At 41.4% G+C, this 21316-nt stretch overlaps 1 protein-coding gene across 3 annotated transcripts in view; it reads left to right on the forward strand.

Moving 5' to 3' along the window:
• ZIC3 (Zic family member 3) overlaps positions 1–21316 on the forward strand; it is an 80141-nt gene that overhangs the window by 3045 nt on the left and 55780 nt on the right. The window contains exons 3-4 of one of the 3 annotated variants that reach the window (XM_082445374.1): positions 223–4484; positions 7515–7597. In XM_082445374.1, coding sequence (XP_082301500.1) covers positions 223–402 — 180 coding nt within the window. In that variant the 3' untranslated portion in view covers positions 403–4484; positions 7515–7597. Of the gene's footprint in view, positions 1–222; positions 4485–7514; positions 13400–21316 lie in introns of those variants that run through there. The other 2 variants (XM_082445375.1, XM_082445376.1) reach the window with 2 other exon arrangements.

Consider the following 21316-nt stretch of genomic DNA (forward strand, 5'->3'; position numbering starts at 1 on the left):
CCAGTCTTAGGACTCAGACTGTTTTGTTGGCGAACATCTTGGGGTTTTCTAGACATCGATAATGTGGAAATTAAAAACAAAACCCCCAAATCAGCAGCATTTCTCTTTTAAGTGGGTCACTGGGCGGTCTTGCTCTTACAGTGCTCTAATTCTGCTCTTGTTTTTGCTTGCACAATGCCAGTTGGAATTATATTCATTATAATATATACATGTTAATTTTAGGTTCATGAATCTCAAGGGTCAGATTCCTCCCCTGCTGCCAGTTCAGGCTATGAATCTTCCACTCCACCCGCTATAGCTTCTGCAAACAGTAAAGATACCACTAAAACCCCTTCTGCAGTTCAAACTAGCACCAGCCACAACCCTGGACTTCCTCCCAATTTTAACGAATGGTACGTCTGAGGACAAACACAAACACAAACCCTGTTAACCATAGAATGGACCAAATGCATTTTAAAAAGAAAACTGAGACCAATCAGATGGAAATGGAGTTTTAAGGCAAGAGGCCATACATAGGGCTACATCTTGTTAATTGCAATTGTCCAGGAAGGTTTTGGGGCAAGATCCGAAAGTAGCCATGCCCTTTTTTCTCAGGATTAGAAAATATGTTTTGGCATTTGAAGGATTAAAAAAAAAAATCTTCTCACTGCTTTTTCCTCCCTTTTCTCTTGCTCTCTGCTCACCCCATCCCTAAACGCCTTCAGTTCATTTTAACTCTTGTCCTGTTTCCTGAGAGGAAGTTATAGAAGGCTTATTGGTGGTGGTGGTGATGTTAAAACTGATGGAAAAATCTTCGCCTTAGTGGTGATTGTTTAAACTCTCACAGTCTTAAACCGTGCCAAAGTCCTGTTATGTCTTGAACTTTTCCTCAAAGCATTACACTTGTGAATGTATTTTTGTCTAATGGGGTCGAAACTGTTGTTCAGTATTTTTTCAGGCTGAGGATGTGATGTTACTCTACACAGATTGTGACGTTTAGTATACAGTTGCCTTTTGTAATAACTTTTTTTTTTGTAAATACATATCCATTGATGCCATATTTATCGTTTGTAATTTAATTATTGCTACAAGTGCCGGGAACTGAACAATATTTATGGAAAATGTTTTCTAACAAATTCTGTACAGCTTTTGATTATAACCGCTTTAGCATTAAATTTTATTGTTTTGAAAGAACACAATTTACAATTTTTGAACCACTGACTCCTTTCTCTTGTTTTGTAACAGCCTCCTTCTACAAAGAGGAGACGAGAGCAAATGAAATCTTGTTTGTTGGTATTTATAACTCACTCAGATCCCTTTTTTAATTGTTAAATTATTTTTCTATTGCAGTATAGATTCTTTACAGTGTCAGTTTCCATCTGGGAAGACCCTCCTTTCTTTAGCTCAGATGGTTGTTTAACTGCGAGTTTAAATGTGTTTGTCCTGGATTTTCGGCATGCAAATCAAATATTACTGATCAATTCAGTTAGTGGCCATGACATCTCAATCTTGTACTTCAAAGACTGAGAAGCTGGATTTAATCATCCCTGCCCTACATATATAAACATAAGGTAACCTAATGAGTTTTATGTCCCTTAGTTTTTTTTTATTATCTTACATAAAAATGAACATTGCGGCAAGATGCATGTCTGTCTATTCTATTGAGAGATCACCCATATACCTATATATGTTTGTATCTATGACTTATCTAATCTGCCTATCAAATCTATCTAGCTATCTATATATTTTCAAAAGTAAGCATATGTCTGAAACAGTGGTGATGAGTAAGGCCAGTCGAGCCGTGCTTACGTATGATTAAAGTGCTTCTTAAAAGAACCATAGTCCATTTACAATTTTGGAAGGCAAAGGCTGGTTTGTTTTGCTGTATATAGTACAATTCGTAATTATCACAATTATTCATAACATTTTTATAGCGGTGTAATAACTGCAGCGGTTCTGAAATATTATGGAAAGAAAAAAATTTGCAAAATATGTATTTTTAAAGTTCATGGTTTGTAGGCAAAGATGTTAAGAGCATTGTTTCCATTAAAATCAATAACAATGAAAAATGGTTGTTTGCTTTGTGATAAAATATTAACAATCCATTTAATCTTCAGCGAAGCAACTCATTTGGACAAACAGTTCTCTTACAGTTATATGAAAAAGAAAGTGATTGCTATTTTGGGGGGGTGGAGTGGGTAGAGTACTGAGAGAGGTTTTTTTGTTTTTTGTTTTTTTACTAATTTAGGGTGCTGTTTAATATTGAGAGCCCAATCTCTTCATGAATAACCAACTTGCAAATCAGCAAATAGAATGGTGGAGATAAGGAATTGTAAAGAATTTAGAAATGTAATGAATAGGCCAAGTACCTCCTTCTCTTGAAGGGGCAGTGCTCTAGGATTTTTGGTGGCAGTCAGTTTGGTATTATACATAATCATTTTGAATTCTAGAATTTTGTTTATTGTTCTTTTTGAAGAAATAAAGTCTTGGCACATCTATTTATAACATTTTTGTATTTGGTGCCTGATTTTTTTTCCATGTTCAAATAAATCGACCTTAAATTGAAATGCCCAGAGAAGTTCTGATGATTAAAAGAAACTTTGATTCCCTGGACACAGTTGAAGCAGTGTATTTTAAGTTATCTACTGATCTTTGTCAACAGTTAATTATTGACAGTTTCGAATTGCAAAATGCTTTGGATGCGATTTTTTGTTTGTGGAGAATGCGTTTTTTTGCACTTTCCTCCACCAATAGACAAGGCAAGGGTCTGAATGCCATGAACGGATTGGGATGACTTCACAAGTGATGAGCAGGTAACCTGGTCAGTCTACCACTCCTAGCCCAGACATTCCAATCTTGACCTTGACATTGAGGGTGCTGGACCAAATTCCTATTTCAGGATTTTTCCTTCACTTCAAACCAGAGACCATTTTAAATGCTCAGCAAGTTTTCAGAAAGTGCATACTCATAAGATTGGCTCTAAATGTGTTCCAACTGAAGTCTAAATAATGTTTTTCTTCCGAAATATGCATTTAACTTCCACAGTTTACTGTTTTCTCTATGAATTCCCTCTCCACCCCCAATGTAACCTAACCTTAAATGGCAGTAGAATGATGGGTTGGTTGAAACATTATTTCAGAAACTTGCTTCCCCCACCCCTCCGCATTAAATATATTAAACAATTAAACATCTCCTTAGGACACATAAAGAAGAGTTTGCTCTTTCTTTACTAGGCTTGAAATTACTCTACCATAAAAATTTACAGTAGAGCATTGTGTCCTAAGAGGGGAAGATGCCAATGAACAATGATGATAACCTATATTAAGATAATGTAAAAGTTTTGCCCCTCTACATGATTTCCTCTAATCTGGGTGTAGCATCGTATTTCTCAAATAGTCTATCCCTCTGCCCTTGTCATTTGTTGCAAAGAAAAGTTTACGTTAGTAGAAAACTTTTCACAGATTTTCTTCCTATAATCTGACTCTGGGAGTGCACATTGACATTCTTGAATTTTCAGTAAATACCTTAAAGAATACGCACCCCCCACCCCCCAACAAAAAACCCTTGCAGCCCTAAAGATAGATCAGCTGGAAACCATGAATGTCAGCTGGGTTCTCAGTAATCGACCTGTTATTTTACTTCTTGCACCTGGTAAGACCTTTGTTAAAAGTCCATCATCTTTTCCAAAATGGGTGGTTTAGTTTAAGATTTCCACGTTGGGTGGGGAAGGGGAAGGTGTCTATTTCCACGCAGACAGAAGTCTGGACTTCATCCAGCTTGGAAGGTTAAAGATCAGGGTCCAGGCTAAGCAGGGCAGTCGGTCCTAGCTACTGCGGAGGTTGGAGAGTTAGCAGGGACCTCCTCCGTTCACAAAGCCTCCCAGGAAAGTTGTGTTCAGGACTTCCTCGCCCCTCCCCCCCTCCTCGCCGCCTGCTGTCTCCTCGCCTCTTCGCCCCTGGCTCCTTCTCCTCCCCTTATAAAACCCCCCAAACAAACGAAAAAAGTCTAAGGGCTTCTTTCCACTTAAGTTTCTGAAAGAATCGCTACCGGCGTGCTCATCCCCTGAAGCGCGGCATCTCCGCCCGGCAGCTAGGCTGGTTTTCTCTCGGGCTGTCTGCCCCCTCGGGGCTCAGGTCTAGTCAGGCTTTGCCCCGGGACGAGGCCAGGCGTTGCGGAAGTCAGGGCTCCCGCTCGGGGTCCTCAGGCCCCTCGTCGGGGCGCCCGGGGTCCCTGTCCACACACCAAGTTCTTGCAAGGCCCGTTCGAAGCTGGGGCCGGGAGGAGGGGACCTCATTTCCTAGGGTCAATTCTCTCGCGGTCTCGGCCAGCTGACCCTTTGACCTCCACCTACAGGGCCCTTGGCGGCCGTAAGCCGGCGGTCGCCCGGGCTCCGAGGACGCTTCGCGCCCCATCGCCTTCCCAGCCTCATTAGGCCGGCGGGGCTGTAAAGCAGGAATCAGCCGCTACCTAATCCGGACCTGGGGTCAATACGAGCCCAAACAATGGTGAGCTCCGATGGCCACAGCGCAGCGCTGGCCGCAAACTTTGTGTTCCATTCATTTTCTTAAGGCGGCGGTGCGGTGGCGGTGGGGTGGGGGAGGGAGGGAGGTACCCGCACGCCCGAAGGCCGATCCCGGCGCCCGGGGCTCTTAAGCGAGCGTTCTCGCGCTCGGCCCTCCCGGTCTCGTCGCCGCGCCAGGGTTTTGGAGGGGGTGGCAAGGCTCGGGGCCTGGTTGGCGGCCCGCGCGAGGGCCCGGGGGCCGCCCCCGCGCCAAGAACAGACTTTGAAGTGGGTTTTTAGCGCGCACGTGTGAGAGCCGCGCCGGGGCTGGAGCGGTGACCCGCTGGGAGGAAAGAGTAGGCTCCGGCCTGGGCCCCAACCCCTCCCCCGCTCCCCGTCGCTCCGGCCTTTTCAAGCCGTGGCCGGGAGCCCGCCGGCCTCCCCCGCCCGCCCCCGCGCCCGCTCCCGAGCCCGCGCCGCGCGCAGGCGCACAGCCCGCAGCCGTCGAGTCGGGTTTCGCTGCGAGGGGGCGGCGGGGGAAGAGTTGAAAGCGGCTTTGCAGCGCCGCGGCCTCGGCCGGGCCGGGAGGGGGGCGGAGGGCAGGGCTGGGGAGAAGGGGGGCTGGTTTTGGGGGCGGCTCTCGGGTCAGGAACATGGCGGCCGGATGCGAACCCCCGCGGAGCGCAGCAAAGCGCTGACTGCGGGCTGCCGAACTGTTGTGTGGTTTCAACTCCCTTGTTATTCCTCGGCTCGGAGCGCCTCGCGGGAGAATGTAGGTCGTGGCGGCCGAGCGCAAAATTGTTTTTTAAAAAAAAAAAAAAAACGGAAGCGAAGAAGTTCTTCCAGGGCATCCTGGGCGTGGGAAGTTGGCGAGTCTTCTGGGGGCTGGGGTTCCCGGGGTGGGGGGGGCTTGGACCTGAAACCCACTCGAGGCCGCCACGCCCTCCAGTCCCGACTGAAATCGTTTCTCCCGGGCCCTCTGGGGTGGGGGATGCCATTTTGAGCTTCGTGACCGTGTCGGGATCCCCCAGCACCTTCGAGTCTCGAAATGCCAAGGAGTGGACACCGTTCTCTTCCAGGACAATGGCGGGGCCCGTGAGCGGAGCACGGAGGCACCGTTTCCAAACCAAATGCCCTGGATTAGCGACACGGAGGTGCCGTTGCGATTTCGAACCCTACACGTTCGTCAGGCCCCGTTTTCTGCATATCTCATTTAAACGCGGGCCTATGAAAAACAGTACTGTGTACGCTTTTGTGTGTGCTGTAACAGCTGGTGGTCTAACGAAAAAAAGAGAAAAAAAGGCCGCGATTCCGAAAACTTTCATTCAGCTTTTGCTTAACTGCCTTAATACTGGCGTGTGAAAGAACCCCTGGTAGCTCTGGGATCTCGAGTCCGTGTTTTCTCTGCAGAAAAATGTTGCAGATTCGCCTTCATATGTCTTTCGTGAGGAAAAAACAATGTGGGGCTTTAAAAATGTAGTCATTGACCCCCGTCTCCTCTAGAAAAATAAGCGGCACGAATTCTTTCAGGTTGCGTCTTCGTGGAGGCCAGCAGCTAAACGAAAAGACAGCCTTCTGGGGCTGCCCGCTGTCGAGAATTTGGGCTCCTGAAGGTGTGGGGCAGCTCCCGTGGGCCACCTTGGGAAGGGCCCCAGGTGGGTGGGCAGGTCATTAGCAAAGCTGGCTCAGATTTGGGGGAAATCTACAAAACAGTGCCTTTATCTGCAGAGAACAATTGATGGGGTTGTCTTTCCTCCTTTTCAGTGCACAAAGAAGACGGCTTTGGAGCAAGAATTTGGAATATGCATTTAAGTTGTCGCGCTTTGCATTGGAAACCCGTGGGCAATTAAAATAAGCCTGCCTTGTAGTGTTTTCTGTCCTTTTCTTATGTGTGGTTCCTGCAAGTCAAAGGGGCTGGAGTCCCTTCTGCAGTTTGGAAACTTGTTTTGAAATTGCCACCAAACAGATTTTTCCCCCTTTGGGTGAAGTTTCCTTCCTGGGCTCAGCCACTTCACCCCACCCCCGGACTGGAATAGAGTGTTGACATCTTTGAGAGATCAAAGGAAGTAGATGGTGCTTGCTGTATACTTTATTTTTTCATGCTGTAGTTTGAACCCTGAGGTTTGAGCTTTTTCTTGGTTAAATCTCTTGGTACCAGAAGTGTGGCACATGAAAAGTTCATTAACTTGAAAAATCTTTAGCCCGTGGGTAGGCAGTTTGTCTCTGAGAACTGCAGCGCCCAGATTGTCTCTAAGGTTGACTTTAAAATCAAGCTAAAGATGCACTGGTGAACGATCTCCCCTGGATACCTGTGGTGTGCTTTGGGTCATTTGATATGGTAAAACTGTGGTTGATTTTCATAGGAGTTATGTGAATGGAATTTCTGCAAAACTAGACAAGTGATAAATTGGTAGAACTCTTATATTTGTTTGAATGACAACTCCAAAGGGCACTGCTTTTCCCCCTGGGGTTTGGTTTCTACCATAACTATTGAAATTTACAGCTTGAAATACTAAGTTTGCAGGAAGCATTTAAAGGGGGGAGTGTTCAGAGCACTTGGACTGATAGTAGTAACTTGACACAGGAGCAAAACTTCTTTGAATAAGATTCCTGTTGCCAAGAATCTGTTAAAACTAAAGAAAATATATTTCTTTAAAAATCATCTAATAGAGCAAACAATTTTGTATATTTTCAGTGTGATGACAGTTCAACCCATTTACTGATCTGATTGAATAGAGAAACGTGAGCTCTATAGTAACTATAAAAATAGCCTTCACCAGATGGCAAGTTTTTAATGTTTGTTCTCTAATAAGATGTGTATGTTGTCTAATGTGTTTTATTAAAACACAACCTATGTAAAGACCATACCTTTAATACCTTTGAACATGAGGTATTAAAAATAAAAGATTCCATCGTGTTTTATTATAAGCTAGCATTTAAAATGACATATCCAGTAATGTTTTATGAAATTTTTCTAAGAGTAAATGTAGCTTGTTTTGACCTATCTGCAGTTCACTTTTTGTTTTTTTGCCAGTGTTGTCCTGCTTGGTATCCGGGACAGTCTCTAATTCCTGATGAAGAACTTGATACTGACGTTGGTACGCAGCAGCCAGCCCTCCATAACACTACCTATCCTAAATGCAGGGTTAATGCCGAACCTACTGTGCAAGAAATGATTTACTGATGAGGTTTCAAAGAAAACCACATCAATTTGGATGTCTGTTACCTTGAAGTGATCATTTTAAGAGTAGTAGCTTCTTCCCTAGGTATAAAAAGACTATTTTCTTCTTTTGGTGTATTTCATTCTGTGTTGAGCAATCATTTGTGAAATGAAAAAGCAAAAAAGCACCCCCCCCCCACACACACACTCCCCCAGCCAATTTAGGATCATAAACGGGAAGATGGAGGTGAAGACTAGCCTAATCCATAACCCAGTGTGTATTATCTCATACATTGTGTTGACCTTGTTGAAAATCTCTTCCAAATATCTGCATTCCACATGTAGAACTTAAGTGTTTAAAACTAGAAGTATGAATGCTTGTTTTGTTAATTTCCTATGTTTGTGTTCAAAAAGCAACATCTAGGATCTCTACAATTGTTGTTTGACTTAAATAAAACCATTTAAATTATTTTTTGTGATTATTTTATTACAGTGACAACTATAGCCCCTAAATAACCTTGATTAACCTGTTGAATTGGGACAATTAATATTCTATTCACATTTTTCATGATATACCTTGGCTTTCACTGAGCAATAAACTTGGGGAAAAAACCCCACTGAACAAACTCCAACCAACTGTTTTGAGCTCACAGTGTTTTCCCAGAGGGACTCAGGGCCAGGTGCTGGGGAGGTCAGGGGAAGAATTCAGAGTCAAGGATTGAATGGGATGATTAGAAGGAAGTACTGGAGGTAGGACTTTGGAGAAAAAAGAGCATTTGAACACCGCTATTTGGGTGAGAAAGAGAGGGAAAGACAAAGCCAAAAATAGCCTTAAAGGAGAAAGGAGGGCCTCTGGAAAGGGGACATTGCAGCATAGCACATTACATGTACATTATTCAGAAGCTCCAGAGTGGTTCTTGGGGCAGACAACTTGGCAACCATTGATTAGAACACTTATAGAATCATGGAATATAGGTGTTATTAAAACACAAGTTGTCGTTAATTAACTGTAGTGCTAGAGAAGATGAAGACACTTCAGAGAAATTCTTCGAACTCCAGATACTTGATTTCTCATTTTACATTTAACATCTGTAATCTAATGTAATCTGTGAGTGGCCATCATTCTATTTATTTGACGTGATTATGCCATGATGAGGTATTGTAAAACTGCAGACTGATAGAGTATATTGCTATTGGTTCTTTAGATCCAGTTTTATTAAAATTTCTGCTAAGTAGACTGATGATACTATAATTTTTTAAGTAGAGGGGAAAACTGCTCATCTCCCTCTGATTTTTGTTGTTCATTTACATCAAGAGTAGGCACACAGGCCGGTCAAGAAAGACTATGATTCTTTGATTCTTAGCTCCCTAGAACTTGACATTCTTATATCCCCCCAGAAACATGTTGGTAGAATTTTTTGTTTTGTTTTTAAGAACAAGAACTGCGTTCTTTCAGACAGGCAGTGGAGTGTTATAATGGGATTATTAAAAAAGCCCTTGGAAAGGTAAACTACCAAGTTGTGCATGAGCCAGCTGCACTATGATAATAATACCTCCTAGGGTTATTCTAAGGATTAAACAAGAACATGTCCATAAAGAGCCTGGCACAGAGTAGGCCCTGGACAAATGTTAATTCGCTTCTTTTCCTCTTGCAGGTAGCTATTGTTTCATTGCTTTGGGGTAGCTTCCTATTTTTAATATTATGGAATATTTTACTAAAAACATATAGTGATTTGTACTGGGGTGCAAATTAATGCAGTTTTCAGACAATAGATGGAGAGTTAGGGCATATAAGAAATACTGCATTTCATAAGCATAATCACTAGATCAGGCATATGGGTTTATGAACATAGCTATGAATATTTAAACACATAAAATTAAAATGTTATTAAATGCCTGTTGTTCATTATCTTCCGATGAATACACTTATTCTTAGATTAAAAATAAGTTGTGTACTTAAAAATCTGTAAACAGCAATTTAATGGTTTACTTTTAATTTGACACAATTTTTACTCGAGGCAACAGCTTCTTACTATATTTAAATTAAATGACAATTTTACAATGTGAAAATTGGCATTCACATTTAAGGATAAGACTCAATCTTGTGATGTCTTAAATTATTCAGTTTCCCCCTACTAAATTTATGCTAGTATTGTGCGGGTGTGACTATAGAGGAATGAGACTGATTTTCTTGTGGGGCTTGGAAGCTAGCTCTGAAGGCAGTTCCCAAAGAGGAGTCCCTGAAATGTTTTGACCAATGTCAGCATCCTTAGAATAAGTTTATGGACTCCCTAGGTGATGGCCTCACTTCAGTTTGTTACAAAACAAACATCAGCCACCAGTCATTACTTTACAGCCATGCTTTTGGTTTTACTATGTTTTTAAAGAATACCCTGATTATTTTATGTTAATAAAATTGAGGCTTAAATGAAAGTGTAGAAATCCTCTATTATAGCATGATGAAATGTATTTTTTCTCAGCATAGGTCTATTTATGCGGTGAAACAAAACAAAAACACCAACACACTAAGCTCTTCCCAGATGAACTGGTCTGAGTGGGAAGTATTTCCTTCCCACTGATTTTGGGGGCTTGGAGCTTCCCTGAGAGGCTGTACTGCTAAATGTTAATGGCTATTGTACGGAGGCCTGGGGGACTTTTCATTATTCCTTTTTTCACCGGTTTATCACCTTTGTCTATTTCTTTCTTCCTGAGGCTGCCCTATTAGAAGCGGTGGTCCGCCGTGGTGTTAACGTTATTTTGAGTATTGGTTGGTTGTCAGCGAGTAGGAGCAAGGTTATATTAAATGACCAGTTTGAAAACTGATGTCTAGTGCAGTGCTGTAGTGCCTCCCGTGGCCGGATCCTCCTATAGGTGATATCACTCTGGAGTCCGAAAATCAAGTCGCTCAGTACAGCCTTTTCCTATAGAACCGGGAAGGGGGGTGGGGGCGGGCAGGAGAACACCCTCTTATGTTCTTAGAAAAGAATCTAAGTTCCTGCTCCTATTGTGTGTGTGTGTGTGGTTTTTTTTTTTTTTTTTTTTTGTACTCTGGGGGAAAAAAAGTCCTTTTTAAAAAAATTGGGTCATCAGAAACTTCATTGAAGAAATGAGAAAAATGTTATTGCCAACGATTCCCTCTGTAAATGTCCCAGAGTCGATAATAGGAGGCTATTTGTAGTACAGCTAAATAAATGTATTTTAACATCTTGATATAAATCCAGTGCATGGAAATTGCTTACAAATGATTCACTAATGTTACCCAGCCAGAACTTACACGGAAAAGCTACACTCATATTCTATTTTTGCAGCTAATCATCCACAGAGTATGTAATTGGTTGGGCCAGCTGATAACATGTTTTTGGCGACTTCACTCTTCTTTACAAAAATATTCAGCCAGGGTATCCACTGAGATGTGACATCTTATTGGTTGTGGTGATAACCCAATACAGAAGGTGTTCCGTTAACTTCTGACCATTGACATATTAAATGAAGATGTTCAGTTGAGCAACATGAGTGATTTCAATTGATTCATCAGTCGCCAGTATCTAGCAGCCATCATGTTTCATTTTGCTAACAAGCTGATATCCCACATCTGATGCCAACAAGTCTGGTCTTTCAAACAAATGACATGTTTGATAAAGAAATCTTTTCAAAATCATTATGCACTTCAGCATTTGTCTTTTCTTCCGGCACAGCATCTGTGCATCTGTTCCATCAGGCGTCTATTCCTTGATCATTTCTCAGCCTTCCATGATTTTTGAGCCTGATTTGCGGGTGTTTCAAGGATGTGAAATGAAGCTTCTTCCATTGAATGTTCCAGCGAAACACAATGTTTATGTTCAAGGCACTAGATTTAATCTTGTGAATGAGACGGCAGGGAAGCGTTCTCACAAGACTTTCTGATAAGACATTGTTGTGAAAGAAATCGAGTGGGGGAGGGGAAAGAAGCCCTACTTTAGGAAAAACATTAAGGACATCTTTTTTTGTTGTCTTTGCTATGGGCACTTGAAACTTCACACCACTATTACAGTATTGAAAAGCTTCAGAGCTTTAAGGCATCTCTCTGAACTGGTGAAATGAAAATTCGCATAGTCCAACTGGTTAAAAATGGATGCAATTCATTCTTTAGTGAGCCCTGTTTAACTGCATAATTTGCTTATATGCATAAAACCGAGGAAGTCTTAATCTCTAGTTTGCATGTATCTGGACTGCATGCATCTGGCTCCATTAGATTCCCTGTAATTGCATATTGACTAATTGCATAATACAGCTATTTGAACACTGAATTTAAACCCAAATGCTTCTACTAGCACTGTAATCGCTTTGGATAAGTGAATAGTTGGAATACAGTGCTTGAAAATCACAACGCAGGACAATACCCACTTTCCTATCTGAAAAGAAGAAAAATCTAAAAGCAACTTTGAATTTATAAATTAACCAGTAATGCTTTCTCTTGGGCAAATGTTAAAATCAGAAAATGAATCAGTAATTGATAAATGCAGAATCTTCATATGTAATATTTTATCAAATCGTCTACATTTGCTTCTTTTAAGTGTTTTAAATTGAACATTCACATGCAATATAAATATGTTAATTAAAATTAAATCATTTTGAAAAGGTAATTGTGCATTTGTTTTCAATTTGCATTCATTTCTTTAAATGTATGGCCTGGGGCATTTTGTGTTGGCATGGGGGAGGATGGATTCTGTAGCCTGTGCTAATTGAAACTTATTTGGTGCATATGTGTTGTTCAATAAAGGAATCGCGGCTTGTGTGTGCACACATATAACATTCATTTAGACTAAAAGCGTGTGTTTATCATCGCCGGGTGTTCAAAGCTGAAGTTCCTGGTAGAATCCGGAGAGAGCATCTTTAGCTAAAATAGGTGATAAAGACCATTTCTTCAGTGCTAGAAAAAGATTGCAATTGCTGTGCTAAGTGTAGGTTGAATGGCTCAGATATTTATGTTTGATTTTTAAATGTATTGTCTCAAATGAAAGAAATGGGGAACCTCATTTGTCCTCAAATTGAGCATTAATTAGCCTCCAGCATGTGTGGTGGATCACGGGCTTTTCCCCCTCTTACTTAAATGGTTCAATTCAGGGCACAATCCAAGGACCATTCTAGGAACTTCTCTACTTTAAGCATTTTTTTTTAATGTAAAAATGATGTTTATTTTTGAATAGGTAATACATGTACATGATGAGAAATTCAGAAGTGTACACAGTGAAAAGAATGTTCTTTGCCCACCGACAACTCCCAGTCTCCCTGTTTCCGTCTCAAGAGACGGTCATTGTTTCTTATGTTCTACTTCAAGCTTTGAAGAATGTTCTCAGGCAAGACTTTCACTACCTTCCTCCTTGATTTCGTTAGGCATTCTAAAACTCAGAGAGTGGCTACATCTAATCGAAGCCAAAACTTTAGTCATCTCAGAAAACATCCAGTATTAGTCAGGAAGTTATTGTGTATATTTAAACTGGTCGATACATTAAATCAACTGGATGTTCTGGCATTGTACAGGGACAACTGTATTTATATGGCCAAGATGAAGTGGGAGTCAGGAAATTATACAGAGAGCTGGGTGTTAAAGAAATTGAGTTTTGCACCTACTATGTGCCTGGCTTGCACAATGTCCAACCAATAAATGAGTGTTGAATAAATGGATGAATGTAACTCAAAGAGTGTTTGCATGGAATATGCTATGTAACTTAATTGACATTTTAGTTTTGCTTACTTAGGTATTTCCACAGAATTGTGAGGGTCACCTGTATCAAAATTTCTTGGACCCCGCTCAGATAAACAAAACCAAAGTTCTCAGTGTCAGGGCCTGCGGATATGCCTTCAAAACAAGTGGTTCCAGGGAATTCCCTGGTGGTCCAGTGGTTAGGACTCTGTGCCTTCACTGCCAGGGCCTGGGTTTGATCCCTGGTCTGGGAACCAAGATCCCACAAGCTGCACTGTGCAGCCAAAAAGAAAACAAAACAAAACAAAACAGAACAAGTGGTCACTCCAGCTGAATTTGATATATATGAAAGTTTGAGAACCACTGTTTTACAGAGAATGGCAAAAAGCAAAACTCCTGAAACTCTTTCCTACCAATTTATCTACTTGTTCACCAGTGGTCTTTTAAGATTCAGTATATCAGTATGGCCTCCTCAATTAATAAACTCCAAAATGACTTTTGCCTGAGGCAAAATTTTTTTTCCAGTGCGGACAATTGTCTCAATTCTCTCTACTTCATTTTGCCAACGTAGAACTGCCAACCATTCAAAGACACATAGACGTAGATCTGAGGACAAATTGGTATCTACAAGCAGGGGGTAGATTCCTCAGCGTGTGTTTGTTTGATTTAACATTTAACTTAAATGCAAAACCCAAGCCTTTTTGTATTTCTGATCATTTCCCATTCATTATGCCAAAAGTCCTCCTCCAGATTTCTGCAGCTTTCTGTGTCAATGATCATGACATATTAAAAATGGTAACGTTAAAAAAAATGGTAACGTTATAAATACTCTGCCCTTGCTTTTTTTCTGTAATGAGTAAGAACAATAATTCTTTCACCTTCCCTACACTTCTGTTAGACAGACGTTACAACAGTTTTAGTTGGAAGGAAAAAGCAACTCTAAAGTTAACTTTTAGCATTACGGGTGCTAAAGGATTGTTTTTTTCCATTATATTAAAGAAAATACCTGCTTGAATGCGGCAAGTCGAGATATTTCATTCATCTGAGTTTTCTAAGCCATCGAGAGCTCTCTGCAGAGTCTTTTCAATACAGGCTGTTCCAACAAATGAGTTGGAAATGAGTTATGTTCCAGAATTTACTTTTGAAGTTTTAGGTTATTTTCAATTCACAATTTTATTTTTCTCTAGACTCAGTGATAGGATCCTTGGATTACCTCACCAAAAGTTCTTTTAAAATTCTTCTATTTGAACTTTAACTCACAATGTAGTCGGATGATGGCACCATAATAGTGTTTGGTGACCCAAGTACAGATGCCAAAGGCATACCTTGGCTCTCCTTCCCCAGCTGCCCAGACAAAATCAGGGCAGTAATGGTGGAAGGAGGAAAAGAGGAGACCACCTCCTCTTCTTTTGTATCACCCTCTTTTCTCACCCCCTTGGGTCTGGGGTGGGGCTGAGGAGAGCTCTGGAATTGGAGTGTGCGCTGAACTGGGTTTCTGAAGTAGGATGCAGCTTTTAACAGCAGGTAGGGAGTAGATAAAGGGAATAAATTGCCATGAGTGTTGGAATTTGTAAGGCAGCATCTTTCCTCTTTTCAGAACCACCCCACTGCTCTTTTTCCTATTCTGCTTTGAAAACCTCTCCCTATCTCAGTTTAAAGCTTTGGTTTCCAAGTCAAAGTAAACCAACTGAATCTACCCCAAACTAGGTAATAATGAAAGAGTGAAGGAAGAGTATTTCAGCAGTAGCCAGTTATTTTTCACTTCACAAAAGGAACTGTATCCTTGAGTTAATTTTTGTATTTTTTGTTTTAGCGGTAACCAATTATTTTTCACTCCAAAAAACAGAAACTGCATTCTCAACTTTGTGTTTGTCTTTGTGTCCCATGTGCTTTCAAAACATGCACATTTCCTTAAAACAGCACCTTAATTCATATCAAGCCTCTACTATCTTGAGGACAAACTACAATAATGTTTACCTAAACAGTGTTTGCAGAAAGGAATTGTACAAAATCAGAAAGGAAGCTCTATTTTTGTCTGTGGCTTCTGGCTTTTTTAAGTTACCATTTCCTGAGAACTCTTTGTGCTTCCTAATTTTAGGCTAATTCTGTAAATCTTCCAATTTCTTATACTTTTTTTAGTACTGATTTTTGTGTTTTTCAATGTGAAATTTTCTACTAAGGCTGTCAGAACAATTTTTAGTGAAGCAAATAATGGAATAGATGTAATAAATTTGCAGTAAGACGCAATAAATGTTTTGCCATTTGACTCCAACCTGCTGTTAAAGAGAACACAGGTATGGCAAACCGAGACCTTTCTAATAGCTTTGGAACTCATCTCTAAATTCCTACATATTCAGAGATGCAATTGAAAGGCCACCCTTACAGGCTGCTGTTATGAAATGTCCTTATTCTTTCTTGTCCCTTGGATTCTGGAGAGGATTAGGGAGGTAGCTGACTGCTAATATTGTATACTCGGTAGACGGCCCCCTTCTTAGTGCTGCTGCCTCCGAGTAGTTTTCCTTGGCAGTTAGTGAACTTCCCTGGATTTTTAAACTCTCCTTATTGTTCCATAAAATGCAATTTCCTTTGTCTCTTCAGTTCCTTTTCTGCTGTTTTCAGAATAGGGCTTAAAAGTAAGATAAAAGGCCTGATACTTTTCATCATAAAAAGTTGTAATGACAGGTCTCACTAATTAAAGTGTAACAATGGGAAGATTAGCCTTTCAGTCAGCATTGTGTTGAATCTGTACCGTATTTTCAAAAGCCCTAACTCAGAACATATTGGAGCACAACATCTTTAAAATATAAACATTCACACATGGATTTTATTATACTATGCACACCAAATAGAGGCACAGTACAGTAAGGCTTTCAGAACGCAGTAAATAGGAGAACTTCCCATTTCGGCACAAACCTTTTTGGTACTGACCATTCTACTACTGAAATGGGAAAGAACGGAGGTAGAGTTGGAGGAGCGCTCTGTGGAGCCAGGCTCTATGCTAATTTTGTGTGAGGAGCTTTCCTCTGGATTCCTTGGTATCAGAGAAGCAGAGCATATGTGCTTTTTACTGTGGCGTTTCCTTCCCTCAGTGAAAGAGCACATCTTCAACCCTGTCTTAATAAAGTAATATTCCTTTCTTGTGGTTTCAATACCACCACAATGTGCCTGACGCATTATTGGAACATTAGTAATTCCAAATATTTGAAGCTATGGAAATGTATTTGATGTGTAAAAACATGGTACACAGTGGGTCTTCCTCACTGGGGATCAGAGGATAACATTTGTCTGCGTAGCATCTAACCATGCACTTTTCTAGAGATATAAAAATAATCAAAAGAGAGCTAGAAAAATCCAGTTGCAGGAGGCCTGATAGGAAAGACCAGAGAGTAAGTAGGAGCGAAAATACTCATGTTTGCATCAGGTTTCAAAAAACATTTAATTTAGGTGTTTAGATGTCTTTAAGATTAGTGATTAGGTCCTCATTAAGAAACAAAAACACATGTGCAATTCTTTTCTTTCTTTTTGTTTAAACTTCTAGGTTAGGTTCAAATTCCTGACTTGAATACAAGTTAAATATCTCTTATTTTCTGGAACATACTGTTTTTAAAAGAGGTTCCTGGTTCACACTTTGTCACCTTTGCTTTCAATATCTTTGTCTTAGGCATTATGCAAGCTGAAGTGTCTGAACCAGGCAGAAACGTTGGGCATGTTTTGCTGTATTTCGGCCGTGAAGATATAATACTGTGGCTCTGCTCCAAGTTGGAATAATCATAGCTCTCACTTTTAAATGTTTGCATTCCTTAGGGAAAACTGAAACACCTAACAGAAGAGTCTCGTGTAAGGTGACTGTAGCTCAGTCACAAGGGGAGAAAGGAGACAAGGGTTAGAATAAGAGGAAAAGGGTGCAAATTAAAACTACGTTCATTTTGTATAATATTGAGAGATTATCCTTTTCTTCACTTCTTGGGCTCCAGAAGTTGACTTAGGAGTGTTGTGTTGACATTCCTTCTCAATTTTTAGATAATCAGTACCCTCTTCGTTCTTGCAAATCTGCCTCTCCCCTTCAAGTTCTAAGGAATGTTTCGCCCGGACTGTTGTCTGTCCTCACTAACTGATCTTCCCCCACTTACCTACCCCCTTCAGGCTCTCACCACTCTCGTTTTCCACCCTACTGTTGGATTAATCTTCCTAACACCTAACACTGATCCTGTCATTTCTGTGCTCCAGAGCCTTCAATGGCACCCCATTGCTCATCAAATTAAGTACAAATTTCATAGCTTGATACATAGGGCCCTTCTCACTTAGGCCGACCTTATTTTGCTGTATACCTTTCCATACATCCAATGGTCCAGTCGAAATAGACTCCTCGGGAAGTAGTTTGAGATAATAGATAAGAGAATATTCTTTGGGAGTCAGATCACAATTGCTTCTGTGTGATCCAGCTGTGTGAGTTCAGTGCCTCTGCTTACTTTTCTGAATTTCAGTGTCCTCATTGATGGGGATAATACAAACACCTGCTGCATAGGGTTGTTGTGAGGACTGAACAAATGATGTAAACTTCAGACATTTTGGGGAGTAACAGGATACTTTCGATTATTTCTATCAACCACCCAATGGTTACTTGTTGTGTGATAAGTATAGATAGAGGTGGTCCTGGAGGGAAATACAGAACTGGCTCTGAAGTGTCTAAAGCAGCCTGAGAGATGCTCTCACTGGCACTCTTTAAGTAGCTCAGGATCAAATGGGGGTGGTGGTGGTGGTGGTGGGGACAGATATTTATACCCAAAGTTAAATGATAAAAGAATTCAAAAGTTCATGGCCATAATACCAGAATAGTCTCGAGACCACGTGTGAGCAATTGCCAGGTGAACAAGATTGATAGTAACTGTTGCGATTTATTGGAAGGAGACATCATGATGGTCCAGGATGGTCGAGGAGGGCTTCCAGGAAGAAGAGGGATTTGAGCTGGGTAGGTTTTAGATAGGAGGACAATTCGCACTCCAAGGGTAGCAGGTCCTGGCTTTGTTTGGGGGAGCTCCGCTTCGATGAGCTCCTTTTGTCATAAAAGCCTTCAGTCTTTGTTTAGGAGGAAACTTACTTCAGAGTGAGATGCTAATCAATCTGTTTGGTGATGTAAATTGGGTTTAAACAAACTACTCTCCAATAGAGTTAGAGAATTTCCCTCTTTCTAAAGATGGATTAAGCTTGGATTTTTCCACCTCTCCCCACCCCCGTCCCCCCAACCCGTCCCCCCCACCCCCAGCCCCGGAGATGGGTGTGGTTTTTTGCCCTGAGATTTTCTCACAATAGACTTGGAATTGAGATTAGTTTGAAGCAGGGGAGGTGTGTACGTTTGATTTTTCTTTAGCCTTAAATTGGAGGAAAGGCTGTGACAAGGAACTGAGCCTGGGCCTGGCTTAGTGCTGGCTAAAATAGAAGAAAGATGGCCTCACTTGGAATCGCTTGAGACATGTTTATGCCAGCCTTTGGGAAACGGACTGTGGACTCCTGATTATCTATCTGGGTCATGGTGTCTGGAGATACCAGGGACTAGGATTTCCTTAGGAGGAAATGGAGAATCTCAGTGTCCTTCACCCTGGGGTGGGAAAGTGGGCCAATGATCTTAAGTGGCAGGAAAGGAGGAGTTTCTCCTTTGGCTGGAGCCAAGGGGAGCTGGGTCTGGAATCTTAGCCATAGGATCTCCTAAAGATTCCTTTTTTTTTTTAAAATATTTATTTATTTATTTATTTATTTATTTTTGGCTGTGTTGGGTCTTCGTTGCTGCGTGCGGACTTTCTCTAGTTGCGGCAAGCGGGGGCTACTCTTCGTTGCGGTGCGCGGGCTTCTCATTGCGGTGGCCTCTCCTGTTGCAGAGCACGGGCTCTAGGCGCGCGGGCTTCAGTAGTTGTGGCACGTGGCCTCAGTAGTTGTGGCTCACGGGCTCTAGAGCGCAGGCTCAGTAGTTATGGCTCATGGGCTTAGTTGCTCCGCGGCATGTGGGATCTCCCCGGACCAGGGATTGAACCTGTATCCCCTGCATTGGCAGGCAGATTCCTATCCACTGCACCACCAGGGAAGCCCAAGATTCCTTTTGGTGTGGATTTTGAGCCGGTACCTGCTATAAGGATACTGCCAGGAGGTGGGCTAAAAATTGAACGTGGATTATAAATTACAAGCTAGTAGTTATAAGCTACTACCTCAGTCATCTCTATGCCACCCTCCAAGCATTCAGTAAAGTTCTGTTAAAAATTACAGCTTGGACTGAAGGAGTTAGGGACAGCAGAGTCCTCTCCTTGAGGTAGGAGTAGGGGTGCCATCTGAAATAGGCTCTCCCAAAGTTTCTTACTGTCAGACATTCCGATTCAGTAGTTTGCGGTAGGGTTCTGGAATCTGTATTTTTAGCAAATTCAGGTGATTCTGATGCACAATCAGGTTTGGGATCCACTTCTGTAGGCTGAAAATATTACTACCACTTCTTAGTGGGTTTTTCTATGAAGTGTTAGAATACCTTTAACTTGATGGAGAGAAGTTGTGAGAGTGACGTGCAAGATAAAGAGAGTTGTATATGTTAGACTTGGAATCATTTTGATATTTTACAACAAGAACATGTTCATGGTATAGTAACCCCACCACCACCACAATAAAGATGAAACAAAATAGAGGTGGGAAATTCTGCTCTGACCACCTCCCTCACAGGGCTGCCAGAACCAAATTAAGAGTGGATGGGAGAGGGGCAAGGCTTGAACAGCACAAACTGTCATACAAATCTCAAGTGCTCTTAAGTGATGAGCATTACTTTTTTAATCCAAAAAGAATCTATGAAAGTGGGATTTTTAAAAAATAAAACCAGCAAAAAGTTATGAGAGAATATATTTGTGTAACTTAAATCTCATACTACTCTATAGGGGATGAAGATCATTTGGTTGGGCAAATAATCACTCTCTGTTTCTCCTTTGTGTAGATGTAGAATTATTTATGATATTTGCCTTGAGTGAGGCCCATATAACAGAGAATGTCCTAGAAATTCCAAAACTAGGTATATGAAAGTCATTTGAGAAAATCTGATGCCTACTGCAAAACGTTTGGAAACTTACTAATGTTATATCTGCCACTAAAGTGCCACATATTTCAGACCATCAGCTTCTTTTTTCTTGACACGTGTTATACCTTACCAATGACTAGATGTCACGGGAAATTATTAACCTAATTTATATGATTTGAAAGTGTTTCTTTTACTATTGAAGAATATGCAGAGTTACCTTTTGCCTTCTATAAGGATAGAGTATTTCCATATTCTTTCAGGTATTTTAAAAGAAGCCCCAGATAGATTTCCTACCATTTGAGCCTCTATTGTGGGCCTTTCACACCACCAGGTTTACTTGACCTTGGCTCTAGTGCACTGAAACCCCAAGTGTGAACACTTCTCTTTCCCAGGAGCTTTAACTTCAAAGCCTCTGAGAACCATTTGCATGGTAATACTGTTAAGCACTAAGAAACAAACACTCATAAACTGTCTTCTGACCATCCTTCCACCACACTTGCATGTAGCGCATTTGTCCATTCATTCCTAGCTGCACTGCCATGTGCCACTCTTTATGGAGAAAGCATTTCTTTGATTGTTTTACTTCCCCAATTCTCCCCTTGTGAGAACTGCAGTAGGGAACTCTCGCTTTGGCCTAGCAGATGGGCACAAAGAAACTCTGTTTGAGGTGTGAGCTGACCTTTCTTGAAATTTGAGATCAACTCCTACTTGGATTTGAACTTTGAAGACCCAGAGATAGGAAGTTTCCATATAAGGATCAAAACACGTCAGAGTAGGACCCCTTGATTTGGGCTGGCAACCTTGGCAGGTAGGATTACTTTGCTCAACAGCTCAGAACAGTGTATCCTGAGCCCTGAAAAGCCACCTCACAAATGTCTACTGACCGGTCCTGATGGTGACTGGAGAGAGCGTGAGGATAAATCAGTTCAGCCTATCTCCACCACCGGAAAA

Source organism: Balaenoptera physalus, assembly GCF_965194825.1.
Source record: "Balaenoptera physalus genome assembly, chromosome: X".
In the NCBI taxonomy this organism is placed as follows: domain Eukaryota; kingdom Metazoa; phylum Chordata; class Mammalia; order Artiodactyla; family Balaenopteridae; genus Balaenoptera; species Balaenoptera physalus.